Source organism: Ochotona curzoniae, unplaced genomic scaffold (assembly GCF_017591425.1).
Source record: "Ochotona curzoniae isolate NIBS_2020 unplaced genomic scaffold, NIBS_Ocur_1.0 contig_4951, whole genome shotgun sequence".
Taxonomy (NCBI): domain Eukaryota; kingdom Metazoa; phylum Chordata; class Mammalia; order Lagomorpha; family Ochotonidae; genus Ochotona; species Ochotona curzoniae.
In genome coordinates, this window is record NW_024466434.1 from 246,888 (window position 1) to 270,211 (window position 23,324).

Consider the following 23,324-nt stretch of genomic DNA (forward strand, 5'->3'; position numbering starts at 1 on the left):
GGGGGCGGCAGTGGCGTGATCCGATGGGGGAGACACCGGGTGCGGGAGGCTGAGCGAGAAGGGGGAGCGCTAAGACCCAGGGCGTAGTGGAGGACTGCAGCAGCGAGCTGGAGGCGGCGGTGGGAGCCGTCAGGTACCTTGGTTAGCGGACGAAGCAGCATCAGCCCCAAGGACAGAGATGGCCAGTCAGTCCCAGGGTATCCAGCAGCTGCTGCAGGCTGAGAAGCGGGCCGCTGAGAAGGTGGCAGATGCCAGGAAGCGTGAGTCCGCGCTCCCTTCCCCGGGAGTCTAGGGGGAAAGCGGGGCAGGGGAGTCCGTGGGAAAACCCAGGCCTGGGGGGCAGTGGGCTGGAGGCGAGGCCGGAGGGGAGTGACCCTGGGTTGGTGGGGACTGACCCCTTCACTGTCACATTTTGGGGGATCCACCCCCACCCCCTGTGCCCTGGCTCTGCCTTCAGGGAAGGCCCGGCGGCTGAAGCAGGCCAAGGAGGAGGCGCAGATGGAGGTGGAGCAGTACCGCCGGGAGCGTGAGCAGGAGTTCCAGAGCAAGCAGCAGGCTGTGAGTTGTAGGGGTCTGGGGGGAAGTGGCCGATCTAGGGGTGCATGGGGTCAGGGGTGTGCAGGTGATTCCCTAGGAACGTAAAGTGTCAGAGGGTGCAGGGGACCCTGGCTCTGTGATGCAGAGGGTCTGGGAGTCTGGAAGGACATGTCCTGTGGGGTAATATTGTTATCTATGGGGAGTAGGAGAGCGTTTGGGGTCCCCCGGTAGTGAGGTAGGGGGAGGATGTCCAGTCTGTTTTAGGATGGAGTTGCCTGCTGGGGCTTGGGCCAGAAGGGTGATGTTGATCTCTGGTGCCTGCGTGGATTTGCCAGGTGGGGTATCCTTGGGGCCTGGATGGTTCCACCAGCTGGGTAGTGGTAGTTTCTGAGAAGTCCTCTCTTGTTGGCAAGCTCCCAGACTGGACCTTTGCTTCTATGTGCCTGGATTCTTCTTTGTTTCTGCTTTCCCTTTCTTTCTTCTCCCCCTTTCCCCACCTCCCCCTTTCCTCCCCCTCCCCAGGCCATGGGCTCCCAGGGGAACCTGTCGGCTGAGGTGGAGCAGGCTACGAGGCGCCAGGTGCAGGGCATGCAAAGCTCGCAGCAGAGAAACCGTGAGCGTGTCCTGGCCCAGCTTCTTGGCATGGTCTGTGATGTCAGGCCCCAGGTTCACCCCAACTACCGGATCGCTGCATAGAACCCGGCATATGGCCCGACTCCTGCCTAGTTTCCTCCCTGAAAGAGGTCTCCCAAGACAGCATCCCCCTATTCCCTCTCAATCCTTCTCTGATTTTCATTCCCTGAATATTGCAGGAGGCAGGATCCACTATTGTCCTGTGAAACATGTATATCCTGCCCCAAGCTGTATCTCCCTGCTGCTCTTTAACCTTCCCCGGGACATTGTCAGCTTCCCAGGCACACGCAGTGCAAATTGGAACATGGAGAAGCAGGGATGTGCAAAGTGCTGACTCCACAGTGGGCGGATTTGGGTCCTTCTCCCAGCCCTGCCACCTGCTGGTCGTACAGCTGAGGTTCCTAGGGGACTGGATTCATAGTGACATCTGCCTGCCATAGGCTGCACTGTACCGTGTCCTATAAAGTGCCTGTAAGAGCCAGGAGCCCAGGGATGGTGTCCTCCCCCACTGCGCATCTGCCAAAACCTGAACTCAGCTGTCTCCTCCCGTCTGTCGGCGGCTCTCTAATCCCACTCCGTCTGCGACTCTGATAATTCTCTAATTCCCAGAAGATTTTAGGACCCAAGGAAAGGCGGGACGGGGGCCTCATTTAGTCCCTGCGTCATGACTCCCCGTGGAGTCTGCCCCCTCAGCCTCTTGGCAGCTCGTGTGTGTTCTCCATCAGCTGTCTCCCCAGCCTCAGCAGCTTCCTGCCGCGTGTGCAGCCATGATGCACCCCTTGAAATGCATGACCAGCCTTCCCACACCCTCATCTTACATTCCCCTTGTAACAATGAACTGAGTCAATAAAAATGAGTCAACTGGTGAGACAAAACAGCTTCTGGTAGCTTCCTTTCTCATTCCCCTCCATTCCCTCGTGCTAGCTCACAGATCCACAGATGCTCCAAAACGCTGTCCTTTGATGCCTGGAAAAACAACAGCAAATAGCGCTGTGGGGTTTCTCTAAAATGGGAACCGTGTGGCTGCTGGTTTGGGAAGCTCTAGGGAGTAACATGGTCACTCCAAGAGAGAAGCTGGCAGGAAGGAACAAGCACTCTTTCAACGGTTTAAAAGAGAGACAGAGATAGGTATCTTCTCTGTGTGCTGGCTCACTCCCCCAAATGCCCGCAACAGCTGGGCAGGGGTGGATTGGGCGACTGGGCTGAGGAGCTAAGAGCTCCAGATGAGTCTCCCACATGGGCAGTAGGGACCCAGCACTGGCTGCTCCCCAGGGATGGGGAGCTGGACTGAGAGTAAAGCTGGCAGTAAGATACAAGTGTTCCTTAATTGGCTGTGCTTTAACACCCTCGGGGAACAAGCGCTCTTTGCTCCCTTAACCTTTTGTTTTGCATCCCAGCCAGTACTACCATTGGCACACAGTTGATAAACACTGTTGAAAAAGTTACATTGTATCAGGGCTCATATTGTGGCACAGTGGTTTAAGCTGTTGTCTGCAATGCCATCACTTCAGATGCTTCACTCCCCCTCCCCCCTTGTTCTGTCCTTTTGAAAAAATGTGTTTATTTGAAAGAGTGACTCACCCAGGGGAAGGAGAAAAAAAAGACCTTCCATGTCCTGTTTTAATCCTCAAATGACTTGAGTGGGAGCCTGTAACTTCATGTGGCCTTGCACACGGGCAGCTAGCAGTTAGGCCATTACCTTCCAGGATGCCTGATTGAAGAGGAGCAGCCAGGACTCATTGTCAATAAGGGATACCAGCACCACAGGCAGTAGCTTAACATGCTGTGCCACATGCTGGCCCCAGACTGCTTTTCTTTTATTGAAATTGTATTTTGGATGTTGTTTACACAGTTGATGGGGGTGCAGGCCCATGAAGACTACTGATTAGGGTGGGGAGGGTCAAGGCATGGGGGGGAAAAGTGTGTGGGACAAATGTCCAATTTTCCTTTTCTTCCTTTTTCTGCTGTATGGGTGGGGAGGGGGAGGAGGGCAGGGAGGAGGCTGCTCCAAGCTGCCAAACTACATCAGTACCCAGAGATGGGTGGGGGGTGTCTACTTGATGTCATCTTGGAAACCTTGATGTGCAGAGGAATGTTCCAAGGGTATTGCTTGAGTGATTTACAGCTCTGAGATGCCATTGGTCTGTTGCTCCAAGGCTGAGGAAATCCTTCCAAAGCCCATTGGCTGACAGAGTCCAACCCTACCGCATCCACTCAGACACTTGCTGCCCAATCCTGGTCAGTAGATTTGTCCAACCTGTTCTGTTCTCCATCTTTGACATTCAGTGTATGCAGGCCTAAATGAGCTGGCCATCTTGTCCCCCATATGCACCTAGACCTGGGCATGCCATCCACTGTACAGGCATTAGCAATCGAGGAGGCCCAGTCCCACTACGTGCATTCCAAGGTCGGACTACAAATCCTATGATTCTCCCTGTAGCTAGAGTTTTGAGTTGGGGGGGCACCCAACAAAATTTCACAGGGGGTGACCCCAGACCTGCCTTTTGCATGTGCCAACCAGTACAGGGTCAGGTTCAGTCCATCACACACATCAGCTTACACACACACTGGTGACTGTAGTTGTCTGGTCAGTTCTGTCCCTGGCCTCACATCCCATTCAAAGTGATGGGTGATATGGGCCAGCCCGACCCAGCCTGCCACAGACCTGGTCATTAAGCACAACGGGAACAGCAACCTAGTTGGGGCCAGACACTTCATTTCTGATCCAGCTCCCTGCTAAAACACTTGGGAAAGCAGCAGATGGCTGAAGTATTTGGACCCTTACCACCATGTGGGAGACCTAGCTGGAGTTTCAGGCTCCAGGTTTCGGCCTGACCTAGCCCTGGTCTTTGTAGACATTTGGGGGAGTGATCCAGCAGATGGAAGGGCTCTGTCTCTCCCTTTCAAATAAATAAATACAAAAGAAAAATGTTTAAGAAGATATCAGTTAAATATTTAGGGTTGGGAAAACTGTCCTTCAGTGACAACACTGACCAGTCCTATCTCTTACCATAGCAGTTTGAATCCTTAGTGTATTTACCAGACTCTTTAAAACAACGTGACTCTTTGGCAGCCTGAGACAGGCGGTGATTTTCACCTACTGTTTCACTTCCCAGATGCCTGCAACAGCCAGGGCTGACCTGGCCAAAGTCGGAACGCAACCTGTGTCCTGCGTGGGTGGCAGGGACCCAGTCACCGGAGCCCCCATCAGCTGCCTTCCATGGCACGCTCCAGCAAGAACTGGGCATTTAGACCAGAGCCGGCACCCAGTCCAGGCACTGTCCATGGCCAGGGGTTCCCGCCAAAGGCCTGCCCTGTTTACTAGGTTCCCGAAGCAGTGGGACAGCACACGACCGAGGATCCGAGGGGTCCCGTGCTTGCCATTTTTCTAGCAGTGTTTGGATATACAGCTTTACTTCTGTTTTGCCTTTCCACAAAGTGCAAATGATGTTGCCTGCTCCTTAGATGTGTTAACAAGGAGAGGCCCAAATCCTCGCCTCTGCCGGGTTTTATTAAGCAGCAGTGTTGTTCACAGGGAGATGACGAAGGCGACCTCGGTTTTTGTCTCACATGAGAAGAATCTTCCTGCGGACAATGTCAGTGCACAAAGATTTATTAAAGATATTAAATACAGACACCTGCTGCTGCGGGGGGGGGAGGACAGTTTACAAGACCCGAGAGAATGGTAGAAATGGTCTTTTAAGCACAATTGGAAGAAAAAAAAACAAAACAACAGGACAGACGGTAACAGTCACAGGTGGAACAGAATCCTGTTTGGCTCACTCAGAAGCTCCATCTTCTTCCTCCTGACAAAAATTCAAAGAAATAGGGCCAACACTTGGATTAAGTCTCTTAATGGCACTTTTTGATACATTTTCCTTTTTTAAGACTTAATTATTTTTATTGGAAAGGCAGATTTACAAAGAGACTGAAACCTGGCTCGCTTCCCCAGTGGCCACACAGCCAGAGCTGGGCCAGTCTAAAGCCAGAAGCTTCTTCCAGTCTCCCACGCAAGTGCAGGGGTCCAAGGACTTGGGTCATTCTCCACTACTTTCTCAGGCCACTAACTGGGTACTGGATGGGAAGCGGGGCAGCCTGCACATGAACCAGTGCCTAAATGGGATCATGGCGCTTGCAGGAGAGGGTTAGTCCACTGAGCCATCACGCTCCCCTCTCTGTCACCATTTTTCATTTCTTATAAAACTGGAACTCTGGGAAGCAGTAATTCATATTACAATAGGGGTTCCTCCTAACAGCCTAGCTGGTGTTCTTATAAAAACCAGACGCCAGGAGGAACTTTTCAAAAGGAGGCAAAAATATGAAACAAGATTTCAAAAGGAAAATTTCACCAAGGTCCGCGACCTTCACTATGCTTAGGGCAGCACCTGTTACTTCCCCCAACATCTCATAGAGAAGGGAAGGACGGTACCCCTTTCCTTCTGGAAAAAAAAGTCCAGCCGAAACAATGGGGGCACTGGGGCGGGGTTGAGGACACTCGGCTGCAATTCTTGAATTCACATTTCCAGAATGCCGTTTAACCCGCAGGCTGTTACTACTTATTTGCAGCAGCCGAGGGCCGCCTCCGCCCGGCGGATTCACAACACCTGACTTTCCTGGCGCCGCCGGCTCCAGCGGTCAGCACTGCTGCCGGCCAGCGCTGTGCACGCGAGGGGCTCCGGGCACAGCGCTGCCTCCCCGCAGCCGGAGCCCCGATGCCCGCAGGTCACCCCGAGTCCAGGGCCCAGGAGGACCCGTGGGAACCGCAGCCCCCGCCCCGTCTCGCCACCTCGTTCCCACAGAGGCGTGTCCGGAGCCCCGCGTGGCCAAACCCCCAGGAAAGGGTGATGATGGCCGCGGGGGAGGACTGGGCAGAACAGATAAGAGCGCGAAAGACACGTGTTTTGTTGCTGGCGGCAGTCGAGGAGTTAGAAAAGATTGAAAAAAAAACAAAAAACAAAAAAACAAAAAACACCTGGCAGGCATTTTCCCCAGGCAAGCCCTGAGCGCGCGAAACCCGAGAACCGCGGCAGGTCCTGCTTCCGGTCGGCCGCTGCGCCTGCGCGCTGGCGGCGCAGAAGGCGGGGAGGCCGGAGTGGAGGGAAGCCGGGAACCGGAAGTGAAGGCAGATTCCCTCCTTCGTGGCTGTTGCCGCCGCCATACACGCTCACCCTGCTCAGGTAAGCTCTGGCCTTCATTACCATCCGCCTCCATCCGCGCTTCTCCCCGGTGGTTCTATGGTTTCGGCTCCTGATACCCGTTCCATAGGCGTCGGTCTGGTCGCGGGGACACGATGGAGTTGTTCTTTACATGGCTTTCAGCCTTTTCGAGAGCCGAGAGCTCCGCGGGGGGGAGGGGTAGGAGAGCAGGAAGACGGGGAGACAAGGGCGGCCCGATCCAAGATGGTGGCCCCGGCGCCATTGTGTGCCCTGGGCTGCCGGCACTTAGGAGGGTCGCTCGCCTCCCTGAGGCTGCGGCGGTGGCGAGAGGCGGCGCGGGGCGCCCGCCGGGCCCGGGCCTTCTCGAAGGGCGTGGTTCTCCCACCTTGGCTTTTCTCCGGGCGCTCTCAGCCCATCAGGGGACCGGGAGGAGGAGCCCGTTGATGGGGGGCCCGCCCGGACTTTCTCGCCTCCACTTGCCCCTCCGTGTGCGGTGCGCTCTTCCGATGGCGTCGTTGCGTTTCTCGGCGAGGCTTTCCTACCCGAGCAGCAGCGCGGGGGTGACGTGATGCCACTTGGTAAACGTGCTGTTAGGCCCGGCGCGGGGATGCCCCTGCCTCTTTTCTCCATTCCCTAGTTTCCCTCCTCGTTAGCCATTGTGGTTCGGGAGGTGGTGCGCGGGGTGCATGGCAGCCACATGATGTTTGCATTCGGAGACACGAGCGCTCTGCGCGGTGACGACCCGAATCTATCACCCTGGACTGATGGCTGCTGTGGGAGGGAGCCTCACCTAGCCAGGTTAGCAGGGAAAGCTGCAGGTTCGTCCCGCAGGCTGTTCCAGCGCCCTTCATGTCCTGTCGTCTCCCATGCTCCCCTATCCCGTTTCTTCGCTGTTGAGAGTGGTACTTATCCTTTCCCAATACCTGGATTTCTGCTACCTTGAGCCTGTGTCCTCAACCTTGTCCCCCGAAACCGCTTTTCCCTTTTTCTCCGATGCGTTTGCTTTTTTATTTTTGTTAAAAATTAGTTCTCATCTTTTTCTCCCTCTCACCACATAAGTATCATAGGGAAAGCAGCAAAAAGGTGGAGGAGGAAAGCGCTGGCGAAGGCTTTGTCTCTGACCGATAATTTCCCGCGTGTTTTCTCCTAGCTCTTCCGAAACCAGCGTCTTCCTGCAAACCTTCACTCTCTCCCCTCGTTAACACCTATTCTGCAAGAAGCAACCCCGAGACCCCTCCCCTTCTCCCCCTGCTGGCCCAGTTATGGCAGAAAACGACGTGGACAATGAGCTGTTGGACTATGAAGAGGATGAGGTGGAGACGGCAGCTGGGGGAGATGGGGCTGAGGCCCCTGCCAAGAAGGACGTCAAGGGCTCCTACGTCTCCATCCACAGCTCTGGCTTCCGCGACTTCCTGCTCAAGCCAGAGTTGCTTCGTGCCATAGTGGATTGTGGGTTTGAGCATCCATCAGAAGGTAACTTTTGTTGCACTTGGTTCTCATTGGGCTCCTTAGGACAAGAAAAAACATTAAGTGGCTGCTTCAGGTGGTGAACATTGGTGTGTAGTGTAGACTAGGAAATAAGGAATTACAGAAAACATTTAACAGTGGCAGGACTTCTGTAGACTGCTCTTTGGTGGCTTGGTAGTGCTTGTAGTTCGGAAGTAAACTAGAGGTCTGTTGTAAACTCCTGTAATTCTTATTCCTTCTTACGCAGTTTTGGTTCTTAATTTTGTCATTTTGACCTCTAACATTAAATTTCCAGAAAGGGCCTGGTTGTGCCTTTAGTTGTCCTCTGTTGTGTCAGGCCAACTCTGGCATCTGGAAACCTTTTTGGTCTAAAGATGGCTGACTTCTGGGTCAGGCGCCAAGTCCCTCATTTTATCCAAGGTTGCCGAGTTACATAAACCAAAGCATGGCAGCCTAAGTAAGAGAAAGACTGTGGCTGCCATTCCTTACAGATAAAGGTCAGTAAGGATAGGGACAGGAGCACTGAGGGTGAGCTGTTGGGCGAGAGGATTGTAATGTGAGTGTGGAGGCCACAAGCTAGAGAAGGCTGGAATAGGAGGAGCCACAGGGCTTTGACTTCAGAGTAAGTGTGACTGGTAGTTGACCAAACCCAGGTAAATACTTTCAGAATTGAGCATGAGAACTGTGTTCGGCATGGTGGAAGAGTTGTGGAGTAACAAAGAGGTGCAAATTTATGTGTTTTTTTTTTTTTTTTTTTTCTGTGTCTAGTGCAACACGAGTGCATCCCTCAGGCCATTCTCGGAATGGATGTCCTGTGCCAGGCCAAGTCAGGCATGGGAAAGACGGCAGTGTTTGTGTTGGCCACTCTGCAACAGCTGGAGCCGGTTACTGGGCAGGTACTTGGGGAGAATGCTGGGGAAGGCATTCCGGTTAGGCGTCCTGGGGGGTTGTTTCTGTCCCAGATGTGTGGTTGCTCTCAGAGCCAGGGGCTCTTTGGTAAGATGCAGGCTGTTCCCCCTGGCAGCTGTGGGGAATTTCTGTGGTGAGGTTGGGCTCGTGGTGGCATCTCTTAGAGTTAAATCATTTGTGATCTGCCAGGTGTGCTTTGGAGGCTACTCTCCCAGAGGACAGTCGGGAGGTATATATATTGTATGTTTTCATCCCTCACCCAGGTGTCTGTGCTGGTGATGTGTCACACTAGAGAACTGGCTTTTCAGATTAGCAAGGAATATGAGCGCTTCTCTAAATATATGCCCAATGTCAAGGTAAGCGAGGGTAACGCGATCTGGGGAGAATAAAAGGGCTGTCGGGAGTTGGAGGCATTGGATTTTGGGAGCTCAGCAGTCTCACAGAAGTTAAATACTTATGTGAGAATCTTGGCATATGTTTAATTGATGATCCTGCAGATGTTGAGTGTACAAGAGATCTTACTAGTAATATAGGGTTCATTGGGATATGTGTTCTAAGTTAAGCTGTTTTGCTGTATCCTACCTTTGTAGAAGCCTTAGTTTGGCTTGGCTCAATGCGTTGTGAATACACCTGTTATGCTATTTAGCATAGCAGAACTCATGATCAGGCTTTGAGTGTTAACCAGCTGGGTGTTTTGTTTGTTTGTTTGTTTGTTTGTTTTTTTGAATGGCAAATATGTGTGCCCTAACAGCAAGGTTTTTTACTTGAGCATGTGGAGGGAGATTTTCACTTCTCACATGCCGAAAGCAGCTAAGGCTAAGCCAGGTAGGCTGAAGCCAGGTTCCTGGAACTCAGTCTGGACGTCTCATACAGGTTGCCTCAAGGGAGTGCATTATAGTAAGAAGCTGGAACAGAAATACAGTGGCCAGGATTATACCAGGCACTCCCTGTGTGGGAGGTCGGTGTTTTCCAAGGCACGACTTAACCAACCACTACCACATGCTCCACCCAAGACTGCTTTCATTACTGGCTGCTTTACGCTGATTCATTTGCCTGTGCTTGGAGAATTCTGGAGAGAGTGGCAACAGAATGCTAGAAGCTCTACAGGATTCATTGTCATCTTGCACTCTCCCAGACACGTAGCAGGGAACCGGATTGGAAGTTGGGACTCAAACCTGCACCCACATGGGTGTTAGTGGCAGTTTTACCTGCTATGCCACAGTACTGGCTGCATGAATGTTTCAGATTAGGTGAGCCCAGAAATTTAGTTCTGAAATGTTCTAAGGTTTGACTTGGAGTAACTTGAGTGACTGGGAGTTTTGAGAAGATTGGAGTCTGCTTCATTGCGATGCTCTGCTTTCCTGTGGCTTGGCAGGTCGCGGTGTTTTTTGGAGGTCTGTCCATCAAGAAGGATGAAGAGGTGCTGAAGAAGAACTGCCCGCATATTGTCGTGGGGACTCCTGGCCGGATCCTAGCTCTGGCACGAAATAAGAGCCTCAACCTGAAACACATTAAACATTTTATCTTGGATGAATGTGATAAGATGCTTGAACAACTCGGTGAGTGGCAGCACTGGGGCAGGGCTGGTGGTCCCGGGAGTCGCCCTTTAAAGGAGCCAAATGATGTTGGTTTGTTAGAGGAGCACGTCAGTGCGAGGACGACTCTTAATCTATCACCCATGACTGATGGCTCTGGGTTCCCTGGACTTTGTCTTCTCACCAATTTTGGCAGCTGGGGGCGAGAAAGATGCTATGTATTCTCTTTCTAAAACATGTTTTGTGATGATACTGTATCACCAGCAGAACTTTTTAATACTGGGTGTCAGGGGAGATGGTTGACTGAAAAAGGAGATGGTCTACTCTGGCCTCCCTAGCGCAACATACGCGGTCAAAATTTGTATCCGAGTAAACTGTTAGATTTAAGTTTCCGGATGTTATGTAGAGTGAGAGTTTGTAGGATGGGTGATTCTCGTGAGTAAGTGGGATTAATAAGAAAAATCTGCATAAGCACTGCACGTGGGCGAGGAGGGTGGACATAATCCTGAGAGAAGTAGCTGTGATCTTTATTGGTCAAGATGGGCAGCTGTAAAGCTGGGCTCAGGCAGTGGGAATGTGGGGATGCAGCGGGGTCGCAGAAAGATAGCTGGAATGCGCTGAGTTACTGGTATTTGTAGTCTGGAGGCTGGAGCTTCGGGGGGGGGGGGAGGAGTTTGGAAAAGGAAGCTTGAGCTGGAGCTGTTCTATTTCAGATGCATAGCTCTTTCCATCATGACAGTATTGTGGATTTGGTTACTTTATAGAGGTAGAACTGAGGTCACAGTCCTGAAATGTCCTTATTTCTAGTTGTCTTCACCTCATCTCACCTGCAGGCCACCTTAGACTTTGTTATTTTCCTTTACAATTGTAGACATGCGTCGGGATGTCCAGGAAATTTTTCGCATGACCCCCCACGAGAAGCAGGTCATGATGTTCAGTGCTACCTTGAGCAAAGAGATCCGCCCAGTCTGCCGCAAGTTCATGCAAGATGTAAATACCCTTCTACCTTCTCTCCCTCCACTCCCCGCCCGCCGCCTCCTCCCCTTCCTCGCCCTCTTCCTCCAGACTCCCTTGTCCATCAAGCACCAAGAAGGGGGCTCGTGCCCATTTGGGAGTGATGACTCCTTGAAGAGACACACCGAGGCAGAGACAGCTAGCGTTAGGGTCTGCGCGGGTGCTAGGGAAACTCCGGAAGACTTGGTCGGGATAACGTGAGAGCGGGTAGTGTTCGACTTTTTTAAAAAACAAAACACAGCATTTTTTAACCTCTTCTCCCTTTTGGGGGAGGGCAGGATTTTCTGCCCTACCACCCACCCATCAAATCTGCATACCCCTTACAGCCACGCACCTCCAGTGGCATCGAGCACACAGCTGGAGCCTTCTGCTCACCAAAACGCACACCTCCCGGTGGCAGGAGAGCCAGAGAGGGACAGACAGATGGCAGGGCGCATCCGAAAGAAGAGCACACAGCACAAAGGAATCTGCCCCCTTCCCACCTCCAGGGCTGGGGGCCTTTGGCACCTCAGTCCCCGATCCCCTACTCCTTCCTGCCCGAACCTCCTTGCACCCGTCGGAACCTCGGTTGATGAGAGCCGGCATCAGAGAAGCACCGTGGCGCGACGCGGGAATGCGGACGGCACCCGGCGGTGGATGGCGGCAGCGGAGGCCGCGGGGAAAACCTGACCAGGAAGCTGAGGACCAAACCAGCCTCTTTTTCTGTTCCCGGTTTTTTTTTTTTTTTTTTTTTTTTCCTGGATCCAACGCGTGCTGTGCCCTCTTTCCCCCATATGTGTTTGGGGAAGGGGGTCCTGAGTGGGGTGGTGGATTTTTTTTTTCTTTGAAATGATTTTTCCCTGATGTTCAGAGGAGAGGGAAGTGGGAAAGGTGAAGTGGATGGCTCCCCTTGGATGTAGCCAGGTGGGTGCCAGGGGCCAGGCCAGGCAGAGCCCATCGCAAGAGCAGTGGAGTGGGTTTCTCCCCTCCCTGTGCGCCCCTTCCCATGGGATGGCTCACTCTGGAGCTGTATTTGGCGATGGGATCAGATCTGAAGGCAGTCATGGGGCTTTCCCTTCTGCCTTGACAGCCTGTCTTCAGGGATCACATTTCTGTTTTTTACCCCTTAAAACACACTTAACTTCCATCCTGGTCTCTGGGTTCCTCCCAAGCATAGTGTGAAGAATTAGGACAGGGCAGTTGGGCTTTGCATTAGTGTCAGTTTCTGTCTTTTAATGCTACTTAACTCCCTTCAAGGGTTGTGCTTTTTAGTTTTTAAGAGGGAACTGTGTGTCTATTGCTCTGAATTTGTTTTTTTAGCACCAGTCACTGATGCCTTACCTGTAGGGGATTTGACCCTTAGTTCTGAGGTCAGTTTCATCTGAAACTATTCCCTTGTGAAATGAGGCAAGTTACCTTGAGTGATTTTTGCTTCTCCTTAAATGGCATTTTGACTGCGTGCCTTGCATTATTCCAATCTTAAAGATACCCAAGTGCCTTATGTGCATCAGAGTGCCTAAGCCGAGAGAAAACTCAAACGGAGCAGTCCTTGTCCTCTGCCTTGTGTCCTTAAAGCCAGCTCCGAGGGTTCTTCTCACCTCGAGTCACTGTTTCCCATCATTTCCCAGGTGTGTGGGTCATGTCTCCTTGAGAACGGCTCCCATTTTTCCTCCACCACCTCGGTTTGAGGTAATGGCGTCTTGCCATTGGGTGGTTTTGTTGCTCCTTTACTCCCTTTGCAAACTTACTTTCCCATGCCAATTTTCAGTTGGGTAGTCTTAAGATGAACTCAACTGACAGGAAGGAACTTGGGTCTAATGTGAAAGAGACCACAGTAAAACGGGTATTTTTGGGGGGATGTGGTGGGGTTTTCAATCTTCTCTCTTTTCCCCATCCCCCCATGGGGTGTATTGGAGATCAGCTTCCTCCACCCCCCCAGGTTTAACCCCCCCACTCTGCCCTCCTCCCGTTCCCTACCCCCTTCCTCCCCCCCAGCCAATGGAGATCTTCGTGGATGATGAGACGAAGTTGACGCTGCATGGGTTGCAGCAGTACTACGTGAAACTGAAGGACAACGAGAAGAACCGGAAGCTCTTTGACCTTCTAGATGTCCTTGAGTTCAACCAGGTTAGTTGTTAGAAGACCAGCAGGAGAATGAACTTTGGATACATTTCCAGCTGTAGCAGACACCTGTGTATTAAAGTAGCCCTCATCGAAGAAACCACCTAAGTGGTGTGGGGAGAAGTAGAGAGGCAGCTTTTAAAGATGTGTTTATTTTTATTGGAAAGGCAGATACAGAGAGAGGAAAGATCTTCCGTCTGCTAATTCATTCCCCAAGCAGCTGCAACAGCCAGAGCAGAGCCAATCCAAAGCCAGGAGCTTTGTCTGGGTCTCCCATGTGGGTGCTGGATTCCAAGGCTTTGGGTCATTCTCTACTGCTTTCCCAGGCCACAAGCATGGAGCAGCCAGGATCTGGGATTCTAACCTACACCCATATGAGATTCGAAGCATGTAAGGCCAGGACTGTAGCCACTAGGCTAACACGATGGGCCCCTGGAGGCATCTTTATAATGAGATTGTCTTCAGTGACTGAGGGAAGGGATGGCGTTTCTGTCCTCTGTGGGTGTTGATTACAAATGAAAGCCTTAAGTGAAATGGGCCTCTAAAAATATAGTCCTTTAAAGAGCTGCAGTGAGTTTTTAGAGCTCTGGATATTTAGTTTTGACATTTGAAGGTTTATTTGAAAGGCAGATTTGCAGAGGGAGGAGAGACCGAGATCTGATTCATTCCTCTGGTGTGTGCAGTGGCCAGAGCTGGTCTGAAGGCAGGAGCCTGGAAGTGCTTCTGGGTCTCATGTGGATGCAGAGGCCCAAGAGCTTGCCAATTTTGCAGCTTTCCCAGGCAAATTAGGAAGGAGATGGGAGGCATTGGAGCAGCTGGGACTCAAACCGGCTCCTACATAGCATGCCTACTCTGCAGGTGGTGGCCCACATACTATACTGCCGCATCCCACGACCACAGGTTTCTTATCAGTTAATCATAGTAAGCAGGGAGCACTCTTTTCATTTCACTGTTGTGATCTGCTGGCACACAAATCTTTCTGGACTTAACTTTTTTTTAATTGGAAAGGCAGATTTACAGAGAGAAGGAGAGATCTTTTGTCCACTTGTTTACTCCCCAAGTGGCTGCAACGGACAGAGCTGAGCGAGCTGAAGCAGAAGCTTCTTTGGGGTCTTACATGTGGTTGCAGGGTCCCAAGGCTTTGGGTCATCCTCTACTGCTTTCCCAGGCCACAAGCAGGAAGCAGCCAGAATATCAACGGGCACCCATCTGAGGCCAGGATTTAGCCACTAGGCTATCATGTCAGGCCCTGGAATATCAGTCTTAAACCCTGATTTTATGACTTGGGATTCCTTGAGGTAGCTGACTTGTTGACCCGTTGTCTGATGCTTTTGGTGATTATTCTCTGCCCTCAGGTGGCAGGGAGGAGGAGGGCTTTGGGAAGTGAAGTTAGAGAACTCATGAGTAGTTTCTCATGCACCTTGGACCACACCCCCACCCCCCTGGCTCACCCCCACGCACACAGGTGGTGATCTTTGTGAAGTCTGTGCAGCGGTGCATTGCCCTGGCCCAGCTCCTAGTGGAGCAGAACTTCCCAGCCATTGCCATCCACCGTGGGATGCCCCAGGAGGAAAGGTGAGTTAGAGATGGAGGTGTCCTCGGGAGGAACAGCACCTCTGAGAGGAGGGACTCTCAACATTTTTATTTCCTTTCTCACAAAGGCTTTCTCGGTATCAGCAGTTTAAAGATTTTCAACGACGAATTCTTGTGGCTACCAACCTGTTTGGTCGAGGTATGGACATAGAGCGGGTGAACATCGCCTTTAACTATGACATGCCTGAGGATTCTGACACCTACCTGCATCGGGTAAGCTGTGCCCCCGGAAGCACAGCCCCTTTCCTGTGCTACCAGTGCACTGTTAGAGTGCCTATTGCTGCCTCTGGGTCTTTCCCCCTTGTTTGGATCCTATAATCCTATACATAACATATAGTCTTATATATATATTTTTTTTAATCTTCCAGGTGGCCAGAGCAGGCCGGTTCGGTACCAAGGGTTTAGCCATCACGTTTGTGTCAGACGAGAATGATGCAAAAATCCTCAATGACGTACAGGATCGATTTGAAGTCAACATTAGTGAGCTGCCTGATGAGATAGACATCTCCTCCTACAGTGAGTAATGTGGCTTCCCCCAGCTTTGGGATTCCCTTGAAGAATTGTCTTAAATCCCACTGTGCATCTGCTGAGCGCCCCGGCCACTTCTTCCTGTCTGGTCTCTGGTGCCATGATGGGGTTGGGTTACTGTGACATCTGTGTGTGGTCTCTTCTATCAAATTCTTCCTTCACTTAAGCCTTAAAATCCATGCTGCATAGTGTGCAGATACCTGCTTGTGCATAGAGGTCTTCAAAAAGTTTGGGAAAATGCACATTAAGAACAAACTACCTGAATTTCAAAACATTTTGCACCCAAATAAAGCTGCCTTTTTTTTTTTTTGTCATAAACTTTGAAGTACTCTTACATGTGCATGTAATGTTGGCGCCCTGCCTTTCTATGCCCTGCTCTGATGCCCAGTTTCTCTCAGTTGAACAGACACGGTAGAGGATTCGCCTGTTCTGCAATGTGAGCGTCTTCTGGAGGATACCAGGCGTGGGGGTGAAGGAGACACTACTGCCGCCTGCCCTGCCAGCCCCCACCCCGCACCCGAGCTTCCCTCTTTTGCATCACCACCACTCCTAACCCCCGAATCCGGATTTGTCAGATTTTTTTTTAACAAAACTAAAAACGAAACACATTTGTGTCTGTGTTGTCTGTAAGCACTCCCTCCATTTATTGGGTCTGAAGTGTAGGGCACGAGGTGGTAAGTTGGGATGTGGACTCTGCGATTCTGCCCGGGAGCCTTGGTCAGCGCTGACTGCCAAGGCTATGTCTCAGGTGGCCTGGTTCACCTCATGGCATGGGAGGGCTGCTGGGGTGGTGTGTGGGCTCTCCAATGTTGGAGGTTGAAGAGGAACTGGCTCAGGTGTCTTCTCCCAGGCTTTCTCACTGTGTCATTTCCTTCAGCCTCTGGATCATGAACACCAGGGCCTGGCCTGCCATGCCCCTTCCCGCCCTACAACTAGAGCTTGGTGCAACTCCAGCAACAGTGTGCACTAGGTCAGCTGCATGGTGGCAGTTGGGCAAGTTAGGAACCCCACAAGCTCCCTTTGGAGTTTTGGAAGGACAGATATCGGAGAAGAGAGACAAAGATCTGTTGGTACACCCCCTCAAAGGTCAGAGCTGAGCTGATCTCATGGGTTTCCCATGCAGGTGCAGGGAGCCAGGTGGGAAGTGGAGCAGCCGGGTTGGCACCTGCTCTGGGCCCCCAAGTTTAAAGCAAAGCAAATCTGCGCTGCTGGCTCACTGCCCAAATGGATACAATAGTCTGGAGCCTCTCCCCATCCTGGACGTGCTTGGAAGCTGGATGGGAAGTTGAAGCCCCTGGGATTTGAACTGGCTTTGTGCTGTGATGCTCTTGTGTGAGCTGTGGCTTGGCTTGCTTCGTCCCGAGTCCCATTAGTTCAAGCCCATCTGTGTGGAGGTGGTAAGGCAGCAGTTCACTGTTTGAGACGTTGGTGTCTGAAAGTCATTGGCCTGGGGATTGTAACTGGATTTCATTTATGGGACTATTTCCGCCCTGTAAGGAATAACTGAATGAGGGAAGATTACTAAAGGACTTGTGGACTGCGGCTATGGAGGGGAGGGATCCCCGAGGTCTAAATGGACATGATGGACAGGACTGGGGAACTGTAGGGTGCGCTGAGACCGATCCCTTCCGTGCTCTCTGTCCCCATGCTTTGTGCTACTCAGCCTGTGTAATGACTTCCCGCTGTGCATGGAGCTGGTCTGTTCTTCCCATGTTGGTTTAGGATTCTGGGAGCAGTGCCCTGGGGACCCTGGGATGCCAAGGACCAGGAGGGCAGGAAGAGGTGAAGGCAGCAGCAAGAGCCAGGGCTGAGGGAGGACCATGGCGGGTGAGGAGGGAGCAGTCTGAGCTGCCCAGAAACCACTGCTTCCAGGCCTTGGCCTCATTGCCCACTACTGCCTGCTCTGCTGTGCCCACTTTCTTCCCAGCCTGGCCCCAGCCAGAGTCCAAGAATATTTTTCCCAGTGTGGTGTTCGCTAGTTTAAGCAGGACTGGCTAAAATGCTGGTATGCATGTAGGCTGCAGTCTTTCTCCTAACACCATGTTTTTTTTTTTTTTTTTTTTTAAGATTAATTTTTATTATTTATTTATTGGAAAGGCGGATATACAGAGAGGAGAGACAGAGAGGAAGATCTTCCGTCCGATGATTCACTCCCCAAGTGAGCGCAACGGCTGATGCTATGCTGATCTGAAGCCAGGAGCCTCTTCCAGGTCTCCCACGCGGGTGCAGGTTCCCAAAGCTTTGGGCGGTCCTTGACTGCTTTCTCAGGCCACAGGCAGGGAGCTGGAAGGGAAGCGGGGCTGCCGGGATTAGAACTGGCGCCCATATGGGACCCAGGCGTGCTAGGCGAGGACCTTAACCACTGTGCCACCGCGTCGGGCCCACCATATTTCAAGGTGGAGATTAATTGATGCTTTGCAGATGGAGAGTCTAGCTTGGTGGTTTCGCTTCACTCAGAGTGGGCAAGTACCTGCTGGGCCACCTTGGCCAGGTGTGCTTGAGGCTCTCGGCTAGTGGGTGGAAGAACTGGAGGGATGGGCTGGGGTTGCGCTTGGGTTAACCTGCCTTGGGAGCTCATCCTCAACCTGGATTGACGACTGGCTGCCCCTGTGCATCTCTTTTTGTCCCCTGCTGGCCCAGAATGACTCCTCCTCTCCCGTCCATTTTGCATTGTGTGGTGGAGTGGAGATGTTCCCAGCTTCGTGTCCCTTGCACCTGCGGCTCCTGGCTGACTGACACTGGTCTGCATGTGAGGTGTTGCTGAGCCCCTTCACAGCTGTACGGGAGCAGAAGTCCCACTGTCGTCACACTTTGTGTCTGGCTTTGGGCTTCCTGCCGTGTGTCAGGAAGTGGTGTGGGCAGCCATGTGGGCAAAGCTGGCTGAGAAGAACACAGAGGGTCTCCATTTGTGTCCTCCAAGAAGAGGAGGGTTCCCAGGCAGGAAAGCCTGCTGCAGAGGCAGGATTGCAGGAGTGGACAGCTGTCTGGCCAGGGAGGGAAGTCGGAGCCAGCAGGGAGCCCTTGGTGGAGGTCAGAGGTTGCAGTCTTGGGAGAGGAGTGAGACACCTTTGGATGGGCTCAAAATTGTTCTAGTAGCTCCCAGTTCTCTGCAGTGGAGAAAAGGAAAAAATTGACAATCTGTGAGTGTTTTAGAGGAGAGTGGCTTCCTGCGTGTCCCTTAGAACCAAGGTCAGCATGGCCCACAGTTACCTAAGTCTTTATTTCTCTCTTGCATAAAAAGGTTAGTGTGCACAGCATTAAAAAAAAAAAAGATTATTTTTATTGGAAAGGCAAATGTATAGAGGGGAGACAGAAAGGTGTTCCATCTACAATCCAATCCCTAAGTGGCCTCAATGGCTGAAACTAGGCTGATCTGAAACCAGGAGCCAGGGGCTTCTTTCAGATCTCCAACACTGGTGCAGGGTCCCAAGCCTTTGGGCTATCCCCTGCTGCTCTCCAAGGCTTAAAGCAGGGAGCTGGCTGGGAAGTAGAGTATCTGGGACACCGATTTGTGACCATATGGGATCCCAGCAGATACAAAGTGAAAAATTTAGCCACTAGGCTATTACGTCAAGCACTATTTTTATTTATTTATTTATTAGTTGGAAAGGCTGATATACAGAAAGGAGGAAAGACAGAGAGGAAGATCTTCCAACTGAGGGTTCACTCCCCAAGGGGCCACAATGGCTGGAGCTGCGTCAATGTGAAGCCAGGAGCCAGGAGTTTGTTTCAGATATCCAATGTGGATACAGGGTCCAAGTCTTTGGGCCATCCTTGACTGCCTTCCCAGGCCACAAGCAGGAAGCTGAATGGGAAGTGGAGCTGCTGGGATTAGAATCAGCACCCATATCGGATCCCGGTGTGTGCCATGAAAGGACTTTAGCCACTAGACTACTGTACTGGGCCCTTATTTCACTTCTTAAAAATTATAGCTATCTTGGCCCCCAAGGCTAATGTCTGTGCTTTGCACACACTAATCCCGGCAGCCCCGTTTCTCATCCAGCTCCCTGCTTGTGGCCTGGGAAAGCAGTTGAGGACAGTCCAAAACCTTGGGACTCTGCACCCTCGTGGAAGACCCAGAAGAATCTACTGGCTTTGGATTGGCTCAGTTCTGGCTGTTATGGCCACTTGTGGAGTGAATTATTGGACAGAAGATCTACCTCTCTGTTTCTTCTCCTCTTTCTATATCTGACTTTCCAATAAAAGTCAGATATTAATCTTTAAAAATGTTACAGCCATGTCTCAAGTCTCTTTAAGAATATTCAATTACTGGGCCCAGCGAGACAGCATAGTGGCTAAAGTCCTTGCCTTGAATACGCCAGGATCCCATATGGGCGCTGGTTCTAATCCCAGAGGCCCCACTTCCCATCCAGTTCCCTGCTTGTGGTCTGGGAGAGCAGTCAATGATGGCCCGAAGCTTTGGGACCCTGCACCTGTGTGGGAGACCTGGAAGAAGTTCCTGTCTCCTGGCTTTGGATTGTCCCAGCTTCAGCTGTTGTGGCCGCTTGGGGAGTGAACAATCGGGTAGAAGATCTTCCTCTCTGTCTCTACTACTCTCTGTATGTCTGCCTTTCCAATAAAAACAAATCTTTAAAAAAATAATGAATCTTTTATCTCATGGCTTACTCCCCTTATGGACAAATGGTCAGGAGTTGGCCAGTCTATTCCAAACTCAGAACTCCCTCTGGGCCTCCCACATGGAAGGGAGGCACCCAAGTAACTGGCTGTTTCCCACTGCTCTCCCAGGTACGTTAGCAGGGAGCTGGACTGGAAGCAGAGTATCCAGAACTCTGATATGGGAAGCAATGTTTCAGGTAGTGGCTTAATCTACTGTGATGGCAGCCCCTCTCTGTGTTTAGAAGTTTACTGAATGCTGAGCCCAGTGAGGTGGCCTAGCAGCCAAAGTCCTCATCTTGATCGCGCCGGGATCCTATATATGTGCCGGTTCTAATTCCGGCAGCCCCATTTCCCATCCAGCTCCCTGCTTGTGGCCTGGGAAAGCAGCGGAGGACGGCCCAAAGCTTTGGGACCCTGCACACACGGTAGACCTGGAGGAAGCTCCAGGCTCCTGGCTTTGAATCAGCGCAGCACAGGCCGTTTCAGTCACTTGGGGAGTGAATCATTGGACGGGAGATATTTCTCTGTCTTTCCTCCTGTCTGTATGTCTGACTTTGCATTAAAAATAAATCTTTAAAAAAAAGTGTACTGAATTTTCTTATAATAGCCATTGCCTGTATGGGATCCCAGTGTAAGCAAAGCAAGGATTTTAGCCACTGAGCCACTGTGCCAGGCCCTAGGTGATTGGTTTCTGGCACCTGATTTTGTTCCTTGGTGACGTCATGGTTTCCTGAAAGTTCTTTAAGTTTGCCTACCTGTCACTTCTGCACACTGTTCATCTTCACACTTTTGGTGTGAGGCTGTCCCCTTTCGAAACTCAAAGCCTCTGCCAATTTTCTCAGCGCCTGTGGACACTTCACTTATCTTAACACTAGATGGAGCCCTCGTCCAGGGTTTGTTGCAAGTCTGCATTGGGCGTTTTGTTACAATTTCCTTCCCAGAGTAGGTTGCTGCTAGGTCAGCTTTGTCTCCAACACACAAGTTTTTGTGCACTTTTATTTATAGTGGAAAGTCTGATAACCAGAGGGGAGGAGAGACAGGAAGATCTTCTGTCCAATAATTCACTCCCTAAGTGGACAGAGCTGTACCGATTTGAAGCCAGGAGCCTGGAGCCTCTTCTGGGTCCCAAGGACTTGGACCATCCTCAACTGCTTTCCCAGGCCACAAGCAGGGAGCTGGATGGAAAGTGGAGCCACTGGGATTAGAACCAATGCCCATATGGGATCCTGGCACATGCAAGGCGAGGACTTTAGCCACTAGGCTACCGTGTCAGGCCCACAAATAAAACACACACTAAAAGCTATTTATTTGAAAGGAAGTGTAAGGGAGTGAACAGCAAAATCATTTTTCCATCTGCTGGCTACTTCCTAAATGCCTGCTACAGCCACCTCTGTGCCAGGCTGGGAGAGGACAGCCTCCCACGTGGGTGCAGGAACCCGTCCTGTTGCTTTCTGTTGCTTTCCCTGGTTCATTAGCAATATCTGGATTGGAAGAGGAGGAACAAGGGCTCCCCACATGGAACATGGGTGTCCCACATGGCAGCATAACCCAGCTGGATTTAAGGTTTAGGAAAAGTGTCCAAGGCTCAGCAGAGATATGCACATGTCTGTATATATTGCATGGCAAGGTTTTCTCTTGGCGTTTCAAGTTGCGATGAGATCCTGATTAAACACACAAAGGAGAGTCAGGCTGTACTCTGCAGGACCCAAAGATTTTTCTTATTTTTGTTGGAAAGACAGATTTACACAGAGAAGGACATACAGAGCAGAAGATCTAATGGTTCAACCCCCAAGTGGCTGCAACCTGCAGAGCAAAGCCAAGAGCCAGGATCCAGGAGCTTCTTCTGGGTCTCCCACACAGGAGCAGGGTGCCAAGACTTTGGGCCATCCTTGACTGCTTTCCCAGGCTGCAAGCAGAGAACTGGATGGGAAGTGGAGCAGTTGGGACCAGAGCTGTGCCCATATGGGATCCACACACAAGCAACATGAGGATTTTAGTCCTTAAGCCATCACACTGGGCCCAAGCTCAAATCTTTCCTTCTGTGCCCAGTAATGAGATTGCTGGATCATATACAAGCTGCAGTTCAAAGACTTACAGAAATCCCCCAGCTGTTATCCACCATGGCTCTATCATTCCAACCAACAGAGTATACACTTTTCCCTCTCCCCATACCCTTGTCTGCATTTGTTAAAAGCCAGAATAAACCAAAGGAAAAACAAACGCCAGAATAAAACAAAGCAAAGCAAACCAGCCAATCCTTTAAAGCATGGGCAAAGGACCTGAATGGACAGTTCTCGGAGGAACTAAAAGTAGCCAATATGCAGGAATGCTCAAGATCCTCAGCCATCAGGGAAATGCAAATCAAGACGTAGGGGATGACCCTGGCCCTGTCAGAACGGCTGTTACAGAGTGACAAGCACGTGCATCTACACAGGGAGAGCCCGGTCCTTTGAAGGGTTCACCAGACGGGCCAGTCCAACCCAGAGTAACCCCTGTCCCAGAGCCAGCTGATGGGGACCTTCATTTTATTTTTAAACCCTTTCCCAAGGGCATCTACATCAGCAGTTGATTGAATATGGGGCTGTGTATAGTGGCCACTATGGGATCAGGCTGCCTGGCATGGCTCTGTGGCGTCTGGAAGGTCAGATTCATGCGAACAGTGATGCAATGGGCCCAGATGAACCATGGACATTCTTGTAGCTTGAAGCCAAAGAACATGTTATCATCTCAGAGTACAATGAAGTATGATAATCCCTCCTCTCTGCAAGTTACACTAATCATCTATGGCATATCCCTCATTTCCCAGAATTTAGTAACTGGAAATAACAAAAGCAAATGTTCATTATCTTCATTGTTTTATACAGAAATGTTCATGTTTATTTTATCTACTTGACATGAAGAGTGACAGGGGAGTGAAAGGAGAGAGCTGTCCTCCTTCTGCTGCTTCTCTCCCAGATGCCCACAGCAGCTGGAGCTGGGCCAGGCAGGAGTCAGGTGCCCAGGACACGGCCTAGGTCTCCCCGGTGGGGTCCAAGTCTCCAAGCCTTCCTCTGCCTCCTTCCAGGAGGCACCAGCAGGAAGCTGGGTCCCAAGTGGAGCAGCCAGGAGGCAAATGGGGCTCTGACATGGGATAGGGGTGTGTCAAAATAAACAGCCCCCACTTCTGCTGCCCGCCTGCCCCGCCCCGGGGGCTCTGATGTCAGGAAGCTTGGAGGTTGAGATTGAGGCTTCTGCT

General features: G+C 51.4%; 2 protein-coding genes and 2 non-coding genes across 6 annotated transcripts; all 4 read left to right on the forward strand.

The window, feature by feature from the left end:
• Positions 1-63: 63 nt before the first annotated feature.
• ATP6V1G2 (ATPase H+ transporting V1 subunit G2) lies at positions 64-2,038 on the forward strand. 2 transcript variants are annotated; one of them, XM_040988684.1, is made up of 3 exons: positions 64-260; positions 458-558; positions 1,060-2,038. In XM_040988684.1, exons 1-3 carry the CDS (start codon positions 179-181, stop codon positions 1,231-1,233), a joined length of 357 nt encoding a protein of 118 aa, XP_040844618.1. In that variant the 5' UTR covers positions 64-178; the 3' UTR covers positions 1,234-2,038. The 2 variants fall into 2 exon arrangements, with proteins under 2 accessions (XP_040844618.1, XP_040844619.1); XM_040988685.1 differs by having other exon boundaries at positions 458-480; positions 1,102-2,038.
• Positions 2,039-6,232: 4,194 nt separating this feature from the next.
• DDX39B (DExD-box helicase 39B) lies at positions 6,233-16,076 on the forward strand. 2 transcript variants are annotated; one of them, XM_040988678.1, is made up of 11 exons: positions 6,233-6,347; positions 7,477-7,799; positions 8,562-8,689; positions 8,966-9,058; positions 10,078-10,261; positions 11,109-11,227; positions 13,226-13,357; positions 14,817-14,926; positions 15,013-15,157; positions 15,313-15,460; positions 15,871-16,076. In XM_040988678.1, exons 2-11 carry the CDS (start codon positions 7,589-7,591, stop codon positions 15,885-15,887), a joined length of 1,287 nt encoding a protein of 428 aa, XP_040844612.1. In that variant the 5' UTR covers positions 6,233-6,347; positions 7,477-7,588; the 3' UTR covers positions 15,888-16,076. The 2 variants fall into 2 exon arrangements, with proteins under 2 accessions (XP_040844612.1, XP_040844613.1); XM_040988679.1 differs by having other exon boundaries at positions 6,297-6,347; positions 7,587-7,799.
• LOC121161955 lies at positions 7,019-7,096 on the forward strand. The gene has a single exon (XR_005884737.1). It is a non-coding gene; the product is annotated as a small nucleolar RNA SNORD83 (small nucleolar RNA).
• Positions 10,317-10,393, forward strand: LOC121161956. Its single transcript, XR_005884738.1, has one exon. It is a non-coding gene; the product is annotated as a small nucleolar RNA SNORD83 (small nucleolar RNA).
• Positions 16,077-23,324: the final 7,248 nt, after the last annotated feature.